Consider the following 21644-nt stretch of genomic DNA (forward strand, 5'->3'; position numbering starts at 1 on the left):
AAAAACAATTTCTCAGTGTAATATAATATAAAAGTAGCTCCTTTACCGTACACCCCAAAATAATGAAAAAGATATTTCAAAAAAGGAAGATATTTATTGCATTGATCTGAATAATATTATCCTTTTCATTAATCACCCGGTGGAAAGTTCCTCACCTTTTTACACCTGTAAAGCACTTAAAATTTTTCCCAAGCAAGAAATTATTTTTTGGTTGCATACACCAAAAACTTTAATCACTTTCCTACTCTCACAAATTTCCTTTCTGGTAGAGTCATTGTCTTTCGTAATCTAATTTAAAAAATAGCGTGTGTCTTAAAACACGTTTAATCCAGCAGAGCCCTTGACTCCCGTGATTAATGGCATGTTTAATGGCACGCAAAATGACAGCAAGGATTGTTGTCATTTTTCGTGCAAATTCCGTGTAGGATAGATTAACCTGTAAAAGAATAACATTGCCTTAAAATCTTATCCATCCTTTTGGAATTGAAAAGTCTTCAAATGATATCATCAGCATGGTTCTTTGTATATGTTCGTGGCAAATGGGAGTAGGAAACTAGTCGCCGAGGTGTTCTATCTCTCTTAAAGGCGAAACTAGTACAAGAAACAAGATTGATTCAAGTTATTCTGACATACTATTATGGATGTTAACTGTTCTCTGTCAGTCTTTTTTCTAACTGTTTGGTATTCTAGAATGCATGGACGATTGAATGCCATCGAGGAAAGTTGCATCTCATGTTTAAAACCCTCGACCAGAGTATTCTTCAAGTACATACAGTCAAGTTGAACTACGAACACCATGTCAATTGAAATATAACAAAGGCCAATTTTAATGGCTTTCCAAATGTAGATAGGCCTTGAAATTCAAACGTCTACGATACACATAGGCGGGTTGTACTTCCCAAACGCTTTCATTTCCACATAGATAGATATGCCCATGAATATAAAGTAAAATATAAGATAGATGCAGCCCACTTTTTTATCCAAAACCCATTTATAGTAGTAAATAATAAACAGTGTGACAGCTATTGAGCCCAAAATGAAGAAACAAGAGACGAAGAGTCCGTGACTGTTGATGACGACGGCTGAGTCATAGTCCCACACAGTGGTTTTGACAAGCCAGGGAATTCCTAGGCACAACAGGATGTCGAATACATTGCTACCAACTGTGTGCGACACGGCCATATCTCCGTCACCTACAGGAAAAGTAAAAAAAAAATAATGGCAACTGAGTGGGTTCCGAATTTTAATCCTGGGATCGACCATTATCCTAAGTTTGCAATAAAGTTTTACGCAATGTGTTTTATGCCTCAGGGTTAAATTTTGCGGTCACTTTAAATGGTAAAATTTTTTATGCCACCAAATTAATTTGTGATTTTAAATCAGTAAGATTGGAAAATGTTAGTTTAGATCTTTTAGTGTTTACGTTAATAAGCTGAATCGTGTTAACAGTAGAACAAAGATTTGAAATTGATTCATTTTGTTTTTGAAGAACCCGTCGGAAACAGAAGGGAAATGATAAATGCCTCGCTAATTTTGGCCTGTCATTCCGTCGTGTCAAAAATCCTCTTTTTCCTCCTTCGATAATGACCTGTGCGCTTCGCACTCAGCCATGAATCGTGGGGCTAAAATTCGGCTCCTAAATTTACAGAACAGATATCAACCCGATCAGTAAGGGGTATTTATTTCTCTCTGAAAAACCTTGAATTGCAATTATCATGCATCAGACTGAGTATGAAAACTGATTGGTCGAGAGAGCATTCTGTCAATAGACAATGGCTTGTGAAGTAGACATGACAACCTAACATCTGCATCAGGTATTGAATAATATGCCGAGTTCAAAGTCTGCCTAGCTTCCAAGGCCCTTGCCCTTGTGGCTGGTTCTCAAGCTTTTGCAAATTCAGAGAGAAGTTTCTTCTTGTACAGATTATTAAAAAAACTGTAGGATAAAAAAATTATAGAATTCCGTTTTCTCACGATATCATGAATTATCAAAAGTCGTAACTGTGTTATCAGTCTCCGCCTTCGGCGAATAACTCAGACCTCGCATAATTAATAGTAACATGTTCAAACTCATCCAATAGTTGCTTATTGTTGTACTGTCCAAGTTACACCAGTTGTGTAAAGATAAATTTACCAGATTCCCTCCCCCGCCGTGAAGGCTATGTAATATCCTTGTGACCCCCCCCCCCCCCCCCTCTGCATCAACAATTAATCGGCAGTCAATTTCCGACAGTCCCCCTTTTCATTAGCGACGCACTGGTCCCCCCTTCGTTCCTCCTAAACGAAGGGGGGACCCCAATAGTCCTTTTAGTCCCAGCCTCTTCCCCCCACGGGGGATGCGATAAATATTGGGTGGTCACAAGATCCGTCGAGGGCTAAACAGGAAAAAATAACTGCAGAAAACAAACTCTTAATAAAACGATGAGACAAATTTGCCACCCACCTTTCTGCGCTACAAAGAGGCTTGATAAGCAGTCGGGAACACTGCTACCGAAAGCGACAAGAGAAAGTCCCATAACGGTATCAGGAATCATGAAAGTGTATCCAATTATAGTAACCATCCAAACAAGAATGTATGACGTCACACCAATCCACACAATGCACACCACAAAAGAGAATCCCACGAACTTACGACAAGATTCCTTTTTTACATCTGGTATTGTGAAATAGAATAAAATGTTGATTGGCAGCCCAAGCGCCCAGCAGAAGCGAGCCCAGACTCCTTCCGGTGGACTCAATGGCGTTCCTAGGGTGAGATCTGGGACCTCGTGAGGTCTTTGTTGATCATATTCATAGTGATGAGCCAAATGCTCGCCGCTTTCTGAGGATTGAAAAAAAAAAAAAAAAAAGAACATTGAAAGACCTTTTATTAGTCCTTCTTTTCTCTTTTTAGAACCTATGGATTTATTCCTATGGCAACAGTTTCATCATAGCTTGTAACCTTCGACAAGCGGAGGACTCTTCTCCATCCTTAACAATCCATATTCTGTTTTCTTTTATTTCCACCGAACTGTTATTTTTTACTATCTTTCCAGGGATCTCTAACATCTTTTTTTGCCCGTGATGATCAAAATTGTGGAAATAACTACAGGTATCAAGCCACAACACTTTTAAGTTTTTGCACACGGAGGTAAAAAATCCCTATCAGTTACTTGAAACATGTACAGCGTACACGTACATCAGAGAATCAAATGGAAATTTTACCAGAGAATACAGGTTTCGTTTCCTTTTCTTCCTCCTTTTTATTGTGTTCGTTGTCTTCTTTTACTTCTTCTAAATCGTCTTTCTCCTTGTTTTTCTCAAATTCAGTATTTTCTGAGTCATCTCCGGGAACTTTTGAGTACCCGTTTTTCTTGCCGTTATTAGCGTGAAGTTCAGACTTGTATTCAGGGCTAGTTGTGTTTGTCACCCTGTAGAGCCATGCCTCGATGCGAGGATTGAAAAACATAATCAGAAGGTAGACTGAGTAGAAGCAAACCATAGCCGTGGCTTCTGACCTGAGGAGATATCATGAATACTTTTAGAGGAAAGTTTTTCAAAAAAGTGAAACTGGTTCAACTTTATCCACTGATTTCGTTTTGAATTTAAAATCTGGAGTTTTGTTTCCTTTTTTTTCTCCCAAACCTCTATTTCGTGTATCATTCTCATTCATGGCCCAGCCAGGATTGTGTACCATGGTCAGGTAATTAGCTGGTGTTCAACAGGAACATGAAGTTTTAATCAACTTTAGTGATTTTCAAGTTTGTTAGAACAGGAAACGAACAGATAATCAATGAAAAACCATGATTATCAATAAAGGCGGGGAGGGGTGGGTGCACGGATTTAATTTCCCGGATCAAATTTTACATTACTCCTTTTTCCGGACAACATTTGAGCCAAATTGTTTTTAAAATTTACCAGCTTACAAAACCTAGATCCCATTTTTACCCCTTCAGACACTTTCCTCACTGTTAAGTTAGCAATCGGATCATCACATGCAAGTTTAAATGCTATCGATAATTATTTGAAACCTCCTCACCAGATGACTATGTTATCCATAAGAACCAACATGAGTATAACAAGACTGAACAGATAGAACATGCTGTCCCTCACTAAAGGCCACCAAGCAAGGTACAAAACCTAAAGGAATCAAGTGAACATGAACGTGAGGAAAAAATTTTAAACCAATTTAAATAAAGATATTTCTGTTCAGGTAGAGCGAAAACAACAACAACAACAACAACAACAACAACAGATAAAAAGTTAGAAAGATTTGTTCAAAATTGATAGAATAAAACCAGAAAAAGATACTGTTGACAATTTGAAATAAATCAAGGCTTCAAAGAGGAGTTACAGGCAATAAAAAGGCTTGTTTACTTATTGAAAAGCATTTTGTGTTTGGCATATGAGAAGCCTGTATTATTTTGCTGATTGATGTATGCTTTACTTAGCTTACCGTGCCTGCCCCAATGCCGCAGACACCAATCACAAAAAGTACGTTAAAAACTGCTGATCCTAAAATAGTTCCAACCCCAATGTCTCCTTTTGTGACAAATACACCTAAAAAAGAAAATAAACTGCTCAGTGAAAGCACGAAAAAATTCCCGACTGAATTTAGCGGGTCGTACCGTGAAATTCAGCCTTCTAAATTGACCAATCATGGCTCGCGTAATAACTGAGAGATACCATATGTCAGGTTACTAACCAATCACAGAAGCAAAAAGCTCAGGTGCTGAACTTCCTAAGGCCATAAACGTAGCCCCAGCTACATCACTTTGAAGATCCATTTTCTCGCAGATGATCTCCAAACATGGCACAAAATAATCATCACACACTATAGCTATGGCCCAGAACATGTAGAAAGCGACAGCAAAGTTAACAATAACAGCGCCATGTTGCCTTTGCTTCTGGTTGAAAAAATCGTTCGGGAACTCCTCTATCGATGGTGGCGTGCAGTTTTTCAGCTTGTGGGTTTTGTGAGCTGAAAGATGCCTTGACGTAAAAGATATTTCTAAAAGGGATTTTAAAAGAATGTAATTAATTCTAACACTGTATAAAAATAAAGCAAACAAATAATTACCCGAGGAAATTAGTAGAAAACTTTTCATCTTATAGGGAGGGGAATGGCTCTTGCATTTGTTCAGAATTAAGTGCCTAATTGAATAAGAATGAAGACAATATGACACATCTAAGGTAATAATGAAATAAACAAGTTAATAAAAGACGATATGGGAATTCCCATATTAGAAATTGTTTGAGCTTTTTAGTTTCGAGGGAACTACGAGCATGCAGATGATTGTATTGCAAAGCCAAATAATTCAGCGGTGCGTAGGTGTTAATTTTTTTTGTTATGACAAGACTTATCTGACAATGTCACTGCTTCTTGAAAAACTGTGAATGAAACAGGTACTCTGCGCCTCTGGAAACTATCGTTTTTCTTTTTCAAAAATTGGTATTGAGGTAAAACTTTAGCCTATGATCGTTTTGATAAACCATTAGCTCAGTGAGCTACTGAACTACTTTAAGAATTTTCGTGAATCTATTAAGTTTCCATTTTGAAAAACTGCATCGCTTTCATTTGCCCAGTCGAGTATATTTAACTGCAATGACCCATCAGCAAGATTACCAGGCTTACAAACAATTTCTCTAATATATTTCCTACAAAAGAAATATATTTTGGATTTAGCATCATTCTCCTTTAAGCTGAGGGATCTGAAAAACCAACGCTGATGGGAAGCAAGGCCAGTTTTCGCGTGGTGGTTATTGATGGCAATACCGCAGAGAAGCTGCAATCGTAGGACACCTGATTTTTTAGATGATAAGTTTTAAACACAGAACGTTTCCAGAAGAAATACTGAATGTGGAATCTGATCTACAATCAAACGAGTATCTTACGAAGGCTCACTTCTGGGGGTGGGGGGGCCTGCCACTAACAAATATTTGTTTACTTTGTAGGTGGTATTCAAATCAGACGTCAAACAAAATATTTGTTTTCAAAATATAAAAACCTTTTGTTTCACTGTTTTCCTTACAGGTACATCGAACTGTTTACGATATCATGATCTACCTGAATGTTCTTTTGTGATTGCTGTACTTTCGCTTGTAATGTCCTTGCTTAGGTCATGGTAAGCCAAAGCAGTAAACAGGACAGCAAGTACTCCACCGCAAGCCAGCTGAGTCTTGAATCTTCTCTTTCGTCTCATGGTTGCCTAAAATCACATTTTTGTAAGAAAAAATTCAATACTTAAAGAACTGATTTCTAACGCCAAGATAAAAACTTTTCAGGTTGCTTCATTTGCTTACACAATATGGTATTTATGTGGTAAGCTATTGGTTATTTATTCAAAGACCTGCAGTTCGAGATACGGACCTGTAAGAAGCGATCAACCGCGACCTGTGGCTCAAGGGAAAATAGCGGGAAAATTGGCGCTTACCAAGTCGTTCGCGTTTCTTGTATCCTTAAAAGCGATAAATGCGATGTAGATTAAGCTTTAAAGAGACTGAAACCCAGTAACTACGATTCAATTTCGCGGTTAACTGAAAATTGTTATTTAAATATTTCTATTTCATTCACACCGGTTCAACACGATTTCTTCTGTCTTCAAAGTAATGAATGAATGTAGTCAATTGATAGTGTCAAAATAGTCCGTATGAAACAAAAGCTTTCGACCGTCTGCTATAAACAAAAGATATTCGGAAGTTAAAAAAGTATTTTACGATGATAAAATTGTCTCAGATTCCTATGCTTAGCTTTAAACAACTTATTTTTAAGTCTATCAGTAGATTTTTACTCCTAATACTCTAATTGTAATTGTTTGGTTCTTGTTTGGCATTTTTTCGTTTTTTTTTTTATTCGAATTTATCAAGCGAAAGAAACGGTGAGAAACATAAAGAAAAAGGCAAGCGCAGCTCAGGAAAAAAGAGGAGAAAGAGCGAACATAAAGCAGCACTTTTACCGAAACCACATGAAAACGTTTGCTTTCATGGGACAGAAACTCACGTAAACCAAAGATTGATGGAGAAATTCTAGATGGAAATATTTGAAAAAAGCGCAGTAGAAAGTGTTTGTTAGAAGGCTACATTAAAGATTAACTTATAAACGCACATGAAAGCATACTGATTGACAGTGTCTCCTACCTCTGAGCCACTTGTAGGTCTAAAAATTTTTAAGAGAGACTTTTAAATCAAAGCTATTATCTTTAGTTGAATGCGTTTTTTTCGTAGCTGAGTAGTGGAGTTTCATGCGCTTCCTTCCCTTTTACTGTTGACTATCTCGCCCCTTGAACTGATGAAATATCTCGTTATCTAATAGAAGTTCAAGTAAAGTTGAAAAAGCTTTATTTTAACGAGGTGGTCTATCAGCTCGAAGGCTGATATCCATGGAGGCCTTGCATCTTGAAATTTACCCGCATTAACGAATCAACACCATATATCATACCAAAATTCTAAAATATACCTAATTTACAACGAAACATCATCAAATTCATGATATAAAGCCCACACACTTCTTGCAGAGAGAGGGGAACGTAGGTCCCGGTGTTGTGGTCTGATCTCGTTTCCGAAATTGAAGACATCTACAAATTAATTTTTTCAAAAATCGTGAATTGTTGAATGCAGTTAGGCCAAAGTCCCCCTCAAAGTGTAGTAAAGCGCCATGAGCTCAAGGAAATGGCGCTATAGAAATCCCTCATTAACATTACACATTATCATGAGAACAAATATGTCTTGCTGGGGGTAAGGAAGTCTGTGTGCGAACTCCACGCTTCTGTATTAAAGAGCTAAATCCTTATCCCATAATTAAGTTTAACCCTCAGTAAGGGATAACCAAGGAAAAATGCTTTGTTAAAAAAATCCATTTGAGTATGATGAAATGTTGGTGGGAGCTAAAAAGTAAAGGCAGAGAAGGTTGGCCTTGTGGTAGGAACGTCTGCTCGAGGGAAGGTCGACTAGTGCAAATATCCGCGAGCAATGTGTAATTATCTGGGCAGACCTATTTTAATGGCTCTGTTATCTGTTTATGTCTTTTCGTAGGAGACTGATTCAGGTAACGTCGTTTTCGTTCAACTTATCAGTCGTCCTTACCTAGCGCCCAATTTTACAGCAGCTGCTCTGCCAATTTTTATCTTCGATTCCACAAGAGGAAATCAACAGCGTCACTGAAGCTTTCCTTCACGTATTTCATTCTCTATTTGTCCTCCAAAGTTATGACAAACAAAGGTCTTGAAAGCCGTCGTGATTCGCCTTCTCTCAAGTAAACTTTGATATCCGTACACTCGCTTAAGATCCGATCAAGGAGATTGTGGTTTTGGTATAAGTTCATGAAATTCTTACAACATAAAGGAAAATGAACGAAATCTGTACCTCAAGGGAATCGGCAGGACGCTTCGACGGAGACTCTTTCTTACTTCTTGTCAACACATTTTTTTCGAACAAATATTGGGCGTGAGCTTCCCACGACATAAAGATGTCAAAAACTAATCCTGGGTAATTTCACCAGATATAGCCTTTCTGGGAATATTCAGATGTAAATTACAACCACGCCCTATGTGCCATTGAGAGATAAATAATAGGCAATCACAGTTGGAAACATTTCAAAGAAGATTTTTGTCCTCTAACCATTTAGTTCAATACTGCAGATCTTTATAAGTGTAAAAATTTCAAATATCTAGAGTTAGATTTAAGAGACTACATATAAAACAAATTAGGTGAAACATATCATCTCTCTCCACGTCTTAATTAGTAATGGCCAGTCAAAAAAGGAGCCTGAGGCAAGAACTGACTGAAGAAAATAAATGAGGAAATTGTGAGCCAAAGTTACTTGGTGAGATACAATTACAGTTCGATAAAGTTATAATTTATTACGGCGACCTGTTAAGTTAAATGGTAAGAGGGAGTCATATTGTATCCTTGTAGTGTTTAGTTTTTCTGGCATTTGTTGTAAACTAGTATCCTTATTGCCGAGTGATAGTAAAGCAGCGGATTTAGTCAGTTTTCATCACTACGATTCGCTGGCGATACAGGTGTTTTGCCTGTGATAAAACAACTACAAGTCGAAAACATGAAGAAAGGTCCCTCAAATTATTCAAAACTTCAAACCGCTGAGTTTAAACTCCACTTGACTCGTTAAAATAATTGCAATTAAGAAGCGTTGTCTAGGAAATTGTCTTTCATTTGCAATTTATAATATTGCTTGCATTTAATTTTATTTTTGTTTTACTAAATAATAAGCCCGTTTATCTGTTTACTCCATAAACCAAAACAAAAAGAACACGAGCGCACATTCTCTTGTCCAAAATTATACTAGTTATTGTTTAAAATCCAAAGCTTCTTAACATATTCTGGCGATCAATTACCTATATGAGTATAGTTTATGAACTGAAATTTCAATAACACCGTATTTTTCATTGCGTAAAAGAGAAGTATCTAAGTAACACAAGAAAAGCTCCAACGGGCACATCCTTGCTTTTACTTACTTTTTCGCGCGCATGCTAGAGTGATCAGCTTCAATTAATTTTAACTCAGTTCTAAGTCCACATTTTTCAGCTCATTAACTGGTTACAAGAAGATTAGGGGACATTTTTTTTCCTCAAGGATCTACTCAGTGATTCGAGTGATTGTATTGCTCAAGGGAAACGGATGATAAATTATGTTGTAAGTAAAAAACTTAAGTTGGGTATGACACACTATATGTAGCAGACCACATCTGACATCTTGGACTTTTAAGGCAGAGAGGCAACAAATACACGGAGTCCTTCACTTTGTCGTCGCTAAGTCTGAGAATTAACATAAATACTTCACCTGTTATTTTGATAAATTCATTCCATTTCATACCTTTAAGCAGTAAGTACTTTCCTCCCTCAGCACTGTGTGTGAGGATCAGATTCACTCTTTATCGTGTCTTCACCTTTACGTGACAAGAGCTTAGCGTGAGGAAGTAGCAATCGTTTCTATTAGCCCGGCAATTAAGACTTGATTTTCCTTGATTTCCTTCTTCAAATAAACATTTTGGGCAATCAAATGACTTGAAATAATTTTCTCCGTTGTCTATTCACGATTCAAGGACCAGTTTATAGGAGAAAACGGTGATAAAATAAGGAAGAAAGAATGTACACAGCCGTGTTTGATACATCCATCTCGCGCCCAGGCCTCTGACTGTTTCTTAGTAACGGTGAAGAAAAGTTGGAAAAATGCTCTCAATTATTTACAAAATAATGATATGTCACATTGTACTCCCTTTCCTTTGTGTACAAGATAGATTTGCATAAACGACTATGAATATATGAAAGTTAAAAACTGTTGAAACTTAAGCAGTAGTGAAAATAGGGCCTGAAAAAAGAATTCAGGCCTGTACGAGATTTGAACCCATGACCTCTGTCATACCGGTGCAGTGGTCTACCAACTGAGCTAAAAACCAAGTGGGAGCTGGTCATTATGTTGGTTCCTAAAAAACTCGCGAAGTGGTAAATAAATGACTGTGAATATACGAAAGTCACACATTTGAACTGCGGATAAAATTTTCACTTCTACTTAAGTAGTAATCATTACTACGAAGATCGCTTTGATATTGACATAGATTTGCATGTTTTGAAAAAACGAGGCGGAAACTAGAGCGAAAAAAAATGGAAAGGTGCTTTTTCAGTTTAAAAATTAGTAGATAATCTAGCTCCCAATCTTATGCAAGGAAGCGCACCATGAATAGAGTCAAAAATAACTTTTGTTAATATGGTAAAAAGAATTTGTTCAATTACCTGCTTGCATAGAGACGGTGGAGAACAGTGCAATGAATTTAAATTTGAGTCATTTGAATGACATATCGTTTGAAACAATCTGATGTGAATGAAAAAAAAAGAAAAAATAGTGTCCTTTATATTACTTTTGAAGTTTATAAGAGTCTCGCCAATGCTTCGAATCTTTTGCTAAGAGACTTACCCGTACCATAAACAGATCTGACATCTATTGCTGCCCATGGAAATTTTAACTCCTGTTAAATTGTCATAGACATATTTTGTGAACATGTTATCGAACTTTAGCGGGTTTATCAAGAGTAACTATTACTGGAATTAGGACTTCATTTTCCTCCTGCAAATATGCAACTGTTTGATCTTGTTAGTATTTCAAACGTCGACTGATACCTTTTTGGATGAAAAACAACGACAAAAACAACAACAAAATTAAGATTATTTAAGGGGAATTAGGAAGAAAAAGATTGTCTTGAACAAAATTCGTGTAGATCAAAAATTAGACAGTCGTGGAAGTGACACTGGCGACTAAAACCGTATATCATATACGTGTACTTTCAATGTTAATCATTAAGGTCTTTCCGCTACAATCCAGTCAATATTCTCAGTACATCTGTCACAACTGGACTTATTTTAGCCAATATGGCACAAACCCCTCTATATCATCTCAGTTAATTGATAGTGTCAAAATAGTCGATATAAAACAAAAGCTTTCGACCGACTATCAAAAACAAAAGATAATCAGAAGTTTAAAAAGGTGATAAAATTGTTGAGGATTCCTATGCTTCGCTTTAAACAACTTATTTTAAGGATATCATTAGATCTTAACTCCTAATACTCTAATTATAATTGTTTGGCTCTTGATTGGCATTTTTTTTTTTAATTTGAATTTATCTAAGGAAAGAAACAATTAGAAATATAAACAAAAGGGTAAGCGCATCTCAAGAAAGAGCGGGAGAAAGAACGAGCATAAAACTGTACTCTTACCGGAACCACATGAAAACGTTTGCGTCCTTGGAACAGAAATTCAAGTAAACGAAAGATTGATGGAGAAATTGTGGATGAACTATTTGAAAAAAAGCGTAGTAGAACGTGGTTGTATGAAGACTACATTGAGAAAGATGTGGGTCTAAAAATGCTAAAGAGACACTTTTCTATGAAGGCTATTATCTTGAGTTATATGGTTTTTTTTTTAAGTTGAGAAGTGAAGTTTCATTCCCTTTTACCGTTGGTTATTTCGCCCCTTGAACTGTTGAGATATCTCGTTATCTAATAGAGGTTGCAGTAAAGTTGAAAAAAACTTTATTTTAACAAGGTGGCCTATCAGCTCGAAGGGTGATATCTATGAACGAATCAAAGTGATATCATTTCATTGAAGCATAAAATATACTTAAGTTACAACGAAACATCATCAAAAGTCACGATAAAAAGCCCAAGCACTTCTAGCAGAGCTGGAGTAGGAAATGTAGCTTCCGGTGTTGTGATCTGGCCTCGTTTCCGAAATCGTTTCAACAAAATTGTAAACTGTTTAATGCAGTCAGGCCAAAGTCCCCCTCAAAGTGTTATACAGCACCGTTAGCTCAAGGAAATGGCGCTATAGAAATCCCTCATCATCATTACACATTATCATGAGAACAAATAAGTCTTGCTGGGGGGAAGAAAATCTGTGTGCTCTCGGCATTTGCACTGCTTAATGGGAATTCAGAAAAATTCCGCGCTGCTGAATTAAAGAGCCAAGTCCTTCTACCATAATTAGTCTAACCCTTAGTAGGGATAACCGAGGAAAAATTCTTTATTGAAAAATCCATTACAGTGTGATGAAATGTTTGTGGGAGCTGATGAATAAAGGCAGAGAAGGTTGGCCATGTGATAGGAGCGTCTGCTCGAGGGAAAGTCGGCTAGTGCAAATATCCAATTGCCTCAGAAGGACGCAAGCAATGTGAGATTATCTATTTTAATGGTCCTGTCATCTTTCGATGTCTTTTCGTAGTAAACTGATCCAGGTAATGTTGTTTTCGTTCAACTTATCATTCGTCCTTACCCAGCGCCGAATTTTCCAGCAGCTACTCTGCTAATTTTTACCTTCGATTCCACAAGTGGAAATCGACAGCGTCACTGAAGCTTTCATTCCCATATGGTGTAGGAACTGCAACATACAACTGCTTCATTAGACGAAGCAAACTCACAGCGACATTTTGATTTCGTCATCGACAAGAACAGTGAAACGAGGCTTGATTAGAATATGATGCCACGTTTGCATGTATTTCGCGAAAATAACCGCTGGGTAAAGAGGGAACAATTCACTGAGGCAAGACGCAGGGTGGAGAGGCGTGGTAAGGGGTTCGGTTACCCTTACAAAAGCCGCCTCGATGGATAAGATACAGACATAATAAACACAACATTGGTATATGTTTTCAATCTAGTTTCTCAGTTTTCTCTATTTGTCCTCCAAAGTTATGACAAACAAAGTTCGCCGTGATTCGCCTTCTCTCAAGTAAACTTTGATGTCTGTCAATTGGTAAAATAAAGAGATCCGATCAAGCAAATTGTAGTTTTGGTAGAGGTTCATGAATTTCTTACAACATACAAAAAAAAAATGAACGAAATCTGTAGCTCAAGCGAATCGGCAGGACTGCTTCGACGGAGACTCCGTCTTACTTCTTGTCAACACATTTTTTTTAAACAAATATTGCGCGTGAGTCTTCCACGATATAAAGATGTCAAAAACTAATCCTGGGTTATTTGACAAGATATAACTTTTTTTGAGAAGATTCAGATATAAATTACAACCACGCCCTATGTGCCTTTGAGAGATAAATAATAGGCACTCACAGTTGGAAACATTTCAAACAAGATTTTTTCCCTCTAATTATTTAGTTAAATACTTCTTATCTTTATAAATGTGAAAATTTCAAATATCTAGAGTTAGATGTAAGAGACTACATATAAAACAAATTAAGGGAAACATATCATCTCTCTCCCCGTCTTAATTAGTAATGACCAATCAAAAAAGGAGCCTGAGGTAAGAACTGAATGAAGAAAAGAAATGAGGAAATTGCTAGGCCAAAATTACTTAGCGAGGTACAATTATAGTTCAATAAAGTTGTAATTTATTACGGTGATCTGTTAAGTTAAATGGTGAGAGGGAGTCATGCTGTACCTTGATAGCGTTTAGTTTTTCTGGCACGTGTAATAAACTAAGTATCCTTATCGCTGAATGATGGTGAAGCAGCGGAATAAGTGAGTTTTAATCACCACGATTCGCTGGCGATACAAGTGTTTCGCTTGTTATAAAACAACTACAAGTCGAAAACATGAAGAAAGGTCTCTCAAATTATTCGAACTTTAAACCGTTGAGTTCAAACTCCACTTGACTCGCAAAGGTTTTTGTATTGTTCAAAATAATTGCTATTAAGAAGCGTTGTCTAGGAAATTGTCTTTCATTTGCAATTTTTAACATTGCTCGCATTTAATTTTATTTTTGTTTTACTGAATAATAAGCCCGTTTATCTGTTTTACTCCATAAACCAAAACAAAAAGAAAACAAGCGTACATTTTCTTATCCAATATTATACTTGTAGTTGTTTAAAATCCAAAGCTTCATAGCACATTCTTGCTTTTATTCATTTTTTTGCGCGCATACTGAAGCGATCAGCTTTAATTGGACTTTGTCTCAGTTCTAGGTCCACATTTTCAGCTCATCAACAGGCTACAAGAAGATTAAGGGATCTACTCAGTGATTCGAGTGATTGTATTGCTCAAGGGAAACAGATGATAAATTATGTTGTCAATAGAAAAATTAAGTTGGGTATGACACACTATATGTAGCAGACCACATCTGACATCTTGGACTTTTAAAGTAAAGAGGTAACAAATACACGGAGTCCTTCCCTTTGTCATCGCTAAGTGTAAGAATTAACATAAATACCTCACCTGTTATTTTGATAAACTAATTCCATTTCATACCTTTAAGCAGTAAGTACTTTCCTCCCTCAGCACTGTGTGTGAGGATCAGATTCACTCTTTATCGTGTCTTCACCTTTACGTGACAAGAGCTTAGCGTGAGGAAGTAGCAATCGTTTCTATTAGCCCGGCAATTAAGACTTGATTTTCCTTGATTTCCTTCTTCAAATAAACATTTTGGGCAATCAAATGACTTGAAATAATTTTCTCCGTTGTCTATTCACGATTCAAGGACCAGTTTATAAGAGAAAACGGTGATAAAATAAGGAAGAAAGAATGTACACAGCCGTGTTTGATACATCCATCTCGTGCCCAGGCCTCTGACTGTTACTTAGTAACGGTGAAGAAAAGTAGCAAAAATGCTCTCAATTATTTACAAAATAATGATATGTCACATTGTATTCCCTTCCTTCGTGTACAAGATCGATTTGCATAAACGACAGTGAATATATGAAAGTCACATATTTGAACTGCGGATAAAGACGTGAATATGAAAGCGATCTTCGCAGTAATGAACACTACTTGAGCAGTAATGAAAATAAGGCCTGAAAAAAAAATTCAGGCCTGTACGGGATTTGAACCCATGATCTCTGCGATACTGGTGCAGCGCTCAAACAACTGAGCTAACAAGCCAACCGGGAGTTGGTCGTTATGTTGGTTCCAAATAAACCCTTGAAGTGGTAAATATTCGTCGTGATTCGCTTCTCTCAAGTAAACTTCTATATCCGTACACTCAGTAAAATAAAGAGATCCGATCAAGCTGATTGTGGTTTTGGTATAAGTTCATGAATTTCTTACAACATACAGGAAAATGAACGAAATCTTTAATTCAAGTGAATCGGCAGAACTGCTTCGTCGGAGACTCCGTCTTACTTCTTGTCAACACATTTTTTTAAACAAATATTGCGCGTGAGCCTTCCACGACATAAAGATGTCAAAAACTAATCCTGGGTGTTTTATAGAGTAATTTCACAAGGTATAGCTTATCTAAGAAGATTAAATGTAAATTACAACCACGCCCTATGTGCCTTTGGGAGATAACTAATAGGCACTCACAGTTGGAAACATTTCAAACAAGATTATTGTCCTCTAACCATTTGGTTAAATATTGCAGATCTCTATAAGTGTGGAAATCTCAAATATCTAGAGCTAGATGTAAGAGACTAGATTCAAAACAAAGTAAGTGAAACGTATTATCTCTCTCCCCGTCTTTATTAATAAAGGCCAGTCAAAAAAGGAGACTGAGGTAAGAACTGAATGAAGAAAAAGATTAGGAAATTGCTGAGCCAAAGTTATTTGGCGAGGTACAATTATAGTTCGTTAAAATTATAATTTATTACGGTGATCTGTTAAGTTAAATGGTAAGAGGGAGTCATGCTGTACCTTGATAGCGTTTAGTTTTTTTGGCACGTGTTGTAAACTAAGTATCCTCATTGCCAAATGATTGCGAAGCAGCAGAATTAGTCAGTTTTCATTACCACGATTCGCTGGCGATACAAGTGTTTCGCCTGTTATAAAACAACTGCAAGCTGAAAACATGAAGAAAGGTCTCTCAAATTATTCGAACTTTAAACCGCTGAGTTCAAACTTCTTTTGACTCGCAAAAATATTTGTATTGTCTAAAATAATTGCTATTAAGAAGCGTTGTCTAGGAAATTGTCTTTCATTGACAGTTTAGAACGTTGCTTGTATTTAATTTTATTTTTGTTTTACTGAATAATAAGCGCGTTTATTTGTTTTACTCCATAAACCAAAACAAAAAGAACACGAGCACAAATTCTCTTGTCCAAAATTATGCTTGTTATTGTTTAAAATTACCTGTATGAATATAGCTTATGAGCTGAAATTTCAATAAAACCGTATTTTTCATCGAGTAAAAGAGCAATATTTAAGTAATACGAGCAAAGCTCCGAAGAGCACATCCTTGCTTTTAATCAGTTTTTCGCGCGTATGCTGGAGTGGTTAGAGCTTCAATTGGATTTTAACTCAGTTCTAGGTTCACATTTTTCAGCTCATCAACTGGATACAAGAAGATTAGGGAACATTGTTTTCCCCCAAGGATCTACTCAATGATTCGAATGATTGTATTGCTCAAGGGAAACGGATAATAAATTATGTAGTAAGTAGAAAAATTAAGTTGGGTATGACAAACTATATGTAACAGACCACATCTGACATCTTGGGCTTAAGAGTAAAGAGGCAACAAATAAAGTACAGAGGCAACAAACACACGCAGTCCTTCACTTTTTCATCGCTGAGTGTGAGAACATAAATATCTCACCTGTTATTTTGATAAATTCATTTCATTTCATACCTTTAAGCAGTACGTACTTTCCTCCCTCAGCACTGTGTGTGTGAGGATCAGATTCACTCTTTATCGTAAGTTGTGTCTTCACCTTTGCGTGACAAGAGCTTAGCACGAAGAAGTAGCAATCGTTTCTATTAGCCTGGCAATCAAAACTTGATCTGCCTTGATTTTCATCCTCAAATAAACATTTCGGGCAACCAAATGACTTAAAATGATTTTCTACGTTGTCTATTCACGATTCAAGGACGAGTTTATGGCAGGCGATGAAATAAGAAAGAAAGAATGATGTACGCATCTTTGATTAGCGAAACAGTCATTAATATGTACACAGCTGTGTTTGAAACATCCATCTCGTGCCCAGGCCTCTGACTGTTACTTAGTAACGGTGAAGAAAAGTAGCAAAAATGCTCTCAATTATTTACAAAATAATGATATGTCACATTGTATCCCCTTTCCTTTGTGTACAAGACAGATTTGCATAAACGACTGTGAATCTATGAAAGTCACATATTTGAATTGCGGATAAAGAAGTGAATGAAAGTGATCCTCGCAATAATACACATTACTTGAGCATTAGTGAAAATAAGGCCTGAAAAATATTCAGGCCTGTACGAGATTTGAACCCGTGACCTCTGCGGTACCGGTGCAGCGCTTTACCATCTGAGCTAACAAGCCAATTGGGAGCTGGTTATCATGTTGGTTCCAAATAAGCCCGTAAAGTGGTGAATAAACGACTGTGAATATATTTGAACTGCGGATAAAATTTTCACTACTGCTCAAGTAGTGTTCATTACTGAGAAGATCGCTTTCATATTGACATAGATTTGCATGTTTTGAAAAAACAAGGCGAAAACTAGAGCGAAAAAAAAATGAAAATGTGCTTTTGCAGTTTAAAAGTTAGCGAATTATCTAGCCCCCAATCTTATGCGTGAAAAAGCGCACCATGACTAGAGTTAAAAAGAATTTTTGCCAATATGGTAAAAAGCCTAAGCCTTGTTTTCAAACTCTTTGCAATCGCATTGTAACGTACGAGTAATTGGTTCCATAACCTGCTTGCATAGAAACGGTGGAGAACTGTGTGAGGAATTTAAATCTGAATAATTTGTGAGACATACCGTTTGAAACCGGTAAACGTCCAGGTATTTTCGTATTTTTAACAATTTGATAGGAATAAAAAAAAAATAAAAAATAGTGTCCTTTATATTACTTTTGAAGTTAATAAGAGTCTCGCCGATGTTTCGAATCTTTTGCTGAAAGACTTAGCCGTTCCATAAACACAGGGACCGCGCAGCAAGTTTTTGAGAGGGGGGGCTGTTTTTGGCTCTGTTATTTTTGTTAAATTATTCTTTGTTTCATTTATTTTTATTTTTGCGAAAAATTGGGGGCTAAAGCCCCCAGCCCCTCACTCTACGCGGTCCTGAAACAGATCTGGCATCTATTGCTGCCCATGGAAATTTTAACTTCTCTTGAATTGTCATAGATACATTTTGGTCATAGATACATTTTGTGAACATGTTATCGAATTTTAGCGAGTTTATCAAGAGTAATTATTACTCAGTGGATTTAGGACTTCATTTTCCTCTTGCAAATATGCAACTGTTTGATCTTGTTAGTTTTTCAAAAGTCGATTGATATTTTTTTGGATAAAAAACAACAACAACAACAAAATTAAGATTATTGGTGTTAGCTAATTAAAATTGGTGTTTGCTAATTAAAAAAAGTCCTTACTGTCTTTGACACGTCATCATCAAGAGCTTGAATTTTCTCAAAATTTGGCAATTCATAACCAAGATTCTACGCCGTAGATCCGGCATTTTCTTCTGAGTACAAGAAATGTTCTGATTAGCTCTCAAATTAGCTCTTAAATTCTAGTAGTGAAACACATTTCCCCAACGCGATGCGTTCCAGCGTCGATTTTAGAAGGCAAGGCAACTTTTCAGAGCAGAGCATATATCACTATGGTTAAAGGCAACTGATCAAATTACATTTTGAGAGATATGCGATGAGACTGAGTTGAAACCAAACACAGATCGCTTGAAAATCTAACTAGTTTAAGTTGATTACCACTTAAATGACATATCGGATAAGTTATTCCCCAACCGCAGGAGAGCACTTCAGCTAATCGAGGTGGGAGGCCCGGGGTTTGCGTCGACCCGTCTGGCCCGATACACGTCAGCCTTCACTACGGTTTTCTACGGGATTGCGCGCGCGGGGCTTAATGGCTCATTATATAAAACAACTTATGAACCCCCTTCTCGAAATGAAAGAGAAAAAAGTTCTGAAGGATATTAAAAAAATCTTCGATTTAGTCATGTCTGTTTTGTTTTTCCATTTCGAGGTTAGAATGATCGGAATGGAACAAAATTAACTTTTACTTGAGGATTTCGCTGGATAGCTGAAAGCAATTCGAATGACTCGATACGTCGTCCCGGCATTCCAGCTAAGAAATCAGGACTGAAATACTCGCAGCCACTACAATCTTTGCTTTTCACGAATCAAGTAAACATTTCAAAAGACAAATTAAAATCCTCTGTCAAATGTAAAATTGTTCAGTCCGTTTTAATAACTATTGATTCTAATCCTTCACGTTAACTAATTTTGGTCTCACTTTTCATAACCCGCGAAACAGGTCATGACAAGGGAAAAATTAACATAACACCTCACGATCCATTTTGATGGTCGCAGAGGGATGTCGAGTTTGTCGCTCAAAAGCGTAGCGGTCCATTATAGTGTCAAATCATTAATGATGGAGACAAATTTGCAGAAAGGAGGGCTGGTTCATTGCGTTCCGTGTGCTCAATCTCGGTGGAGAAACTACAAGAGTTCTTTCAGAGTGTATGCATATATATGCGTGTTGTTTTTTAAAAAACACTGTGACGTATTTTAACTTGTTTGTGTGTCCTGTTAAGCTACGCGATATATCTGTAATGACCAGAGTGTCAAATGTTATTCTTTTATTTTGATCTTATCCACACTGTGCGTAGTTCATGACCTAATATTTCAACGAAAATTATCGTTAAGGCGCCTTCCGATCACCCTTGTTCACTTTGTAAGTCACGCAAGCGCGCAAGCGTTACAATCGATCACGTTTACGCAAAGTTTTAGGACAACTGGGCATCTATTCTCCATTCAGTTGTTTTGAAAACCTAAAATCCTCGAATTAGAAGATAAGCAAACGAAGTTTGAACAGTCAAAAGGAGATCTTGGTCAATTTTCAGAATTATGTAAATGATCTTTGACACGAGCGCAATTTAGCAAACACATGGATTTGCGTTGTTTTCAAGATGTTGGTGGATGAAAATTAGACATATTACCGCGGGTTTGAGGCAATCGGAGACCTTATTGGCGTATAAGCTATGCACTGATATACCTTTTTGACCTGATTAACCCCTGCACTTTGAGAATTCTTTCGAACATCTCTGTGAATTCTTGATGTGCAAATTATGGTTTAAGAGAAGGGTATCCTCTGATCACGCTGATATGATGAATATTTCAGGTGAAGTTTCCATATTTTGTCTGTGAACTGACTGAATACATCTTGCAACATGTAGTAAGATAAAATTCCGTGAGCCATATTATTGCGTCGTTGCGCGTTGGAGAAAATCTGTGAAATTTACACTTTCAATCGCTGTCCACACGGATGGTTTAGCCAAAAATCAGTTTTGGCTTATGACGACGCAAAAACAGAGAATTGAATAACTACTAAACTATTTTTGAGACAAGTGTCCTAAACCCTTTTCATGAGCAAAAAATAAAATAAAACCTTTTTTCCAAGGGGATCACCCCTAGCGAGAGCGGCACTTTAAGGAATTATCTTATTTCAACAAATCTATTTCCAAGTCAGTGTGTCTTGTAATACATAAACTATTGGTTCTTTAAAAGCGAAATCTAAGCATGCTTTGTTTTTGCAGCTTGGTTGGAACAAGTTGGGAGTTATTTCGATCAGCCTTGCTTCATATAAAAATTCAGTTCTTCAAACCTTGACGATAATCTGACCAAGTACAAACCAGTAATGTCTTACCTTTCCGTACAGTAAAACCTCTTTTATAGGACTTCAGAGCCTTGCTTGTTTGTTGCTTGCAATTATTTCCTTCTGCGAGTTCACATACGGTAAATTGATAATTCTCTTTCAAGACAAACAAAGTGACCTAGCTATAGTGTGAAGATGAATCGTCACACCAAGTTTAATATACTGTTTGAACGCAGGAATTTGCCAAGGGCAAAGTCGAAAGCCTTTTCTAGTGGAAAGCAGGAGAATATTAACATTATAATTGTATTCTCTCACTCAGATGTTACCGATTTATTAAGTGCAAACTACAAGTGGATTGTGCGCCTTTGAACGTAGGAATTCGCTAGAGGCAAATTCGACAGCCTTTTCTGGTGGTTTCTGCTCCGGAAAAAGCAAGAGAATATTAGCATTTCAATTATATTCTCTCAATCAGATAACACGGTAAAATTTCCGCACAGCCCCATCCTACATTATACATTCAGTTCTTGAACAGAGAAAACGATAACAAATACAATACATTTCCATTGGGAAAACAGATTTGTTTTACAATAGTATGGGGCTGTGCGGAAACTTTACCGATAACACATCTATTAAGTGCATTGCTTCATATTGTCTGTTTGCAAATTGAAAAGTTTATTTTCTATAA

At 36.9% G+C, this 21644-nt stretch overlaps 1 protein-coding gene across 5 annotated transcripts; it reads right to left on the reverse strand.

Moving 5' to 3' along the window:
- Positions 1 to 74: 74 nt before the first annotated feature.
- LOC131769913 (sodium/potassium/calcium exchanger 4) lies at positions 75 to 17274 on the reverse strand. Of its 5 annotated transcripts, XM_059085640.2 has the most exons (9): positions 14685 to 14919; positions 9811 to 9883; positions 6047 to 6188; positions 4685 to 4990; positions 4436 to 4539; positions 4019 to 4119; positions 3205 to 3497; positions 2444 to 2821; positions 75 to 1193 (listed from the first exon to the last, which is right to left on the reverse strand). In XM_059085640.2, the coding sequence occupies exons 3-9, from the start codon at positions 6180 to 6182 to the stop codon at positions 862 to 864; spliced, it is 1650 nt and encodes a 549-aa protein (XP_058941623.2). In that variant the 5' UTR covers positions 6183 to 6188; positions 9811 to 9883; positions 14685 to 14919; the 3' UTR covers positions 75 to 861. The 5 variants fall into 5 exon arrangements, with proteins under 5 accessions (XP_058941623.2, XP_058941622.2, XP_058941621.2 ...); XM_059085639.2 differs by lacking the exons at positions 9811 to 9883; positions 14685 to 14919 and adding an exon at positions 16996 to 17274; XM_059085638.2 differs by lacking the exon at positions 14685 to 14919 and having other exon boundaries at positions 9811 to 10128.
- Positions 17275 to 21644: the final 4370 nt, after the last annotated feature.

Source organism: Pocillopora verrucosa, chromosome 4, assembly GCF_036669915.1.
Source record: "Pocillopora verrucosa isolate sample1 chromosome 4, ASM3666991v2, whole genome shotgun sequence".
Taxonomy (NCBI): domain Eukaryota; kingdom Metazoa; phylum Cnidaria; class Anthozoa; order Scleractinia; family Pocilloporidae; genus Pocillopora; species Pocillopora verrucosa.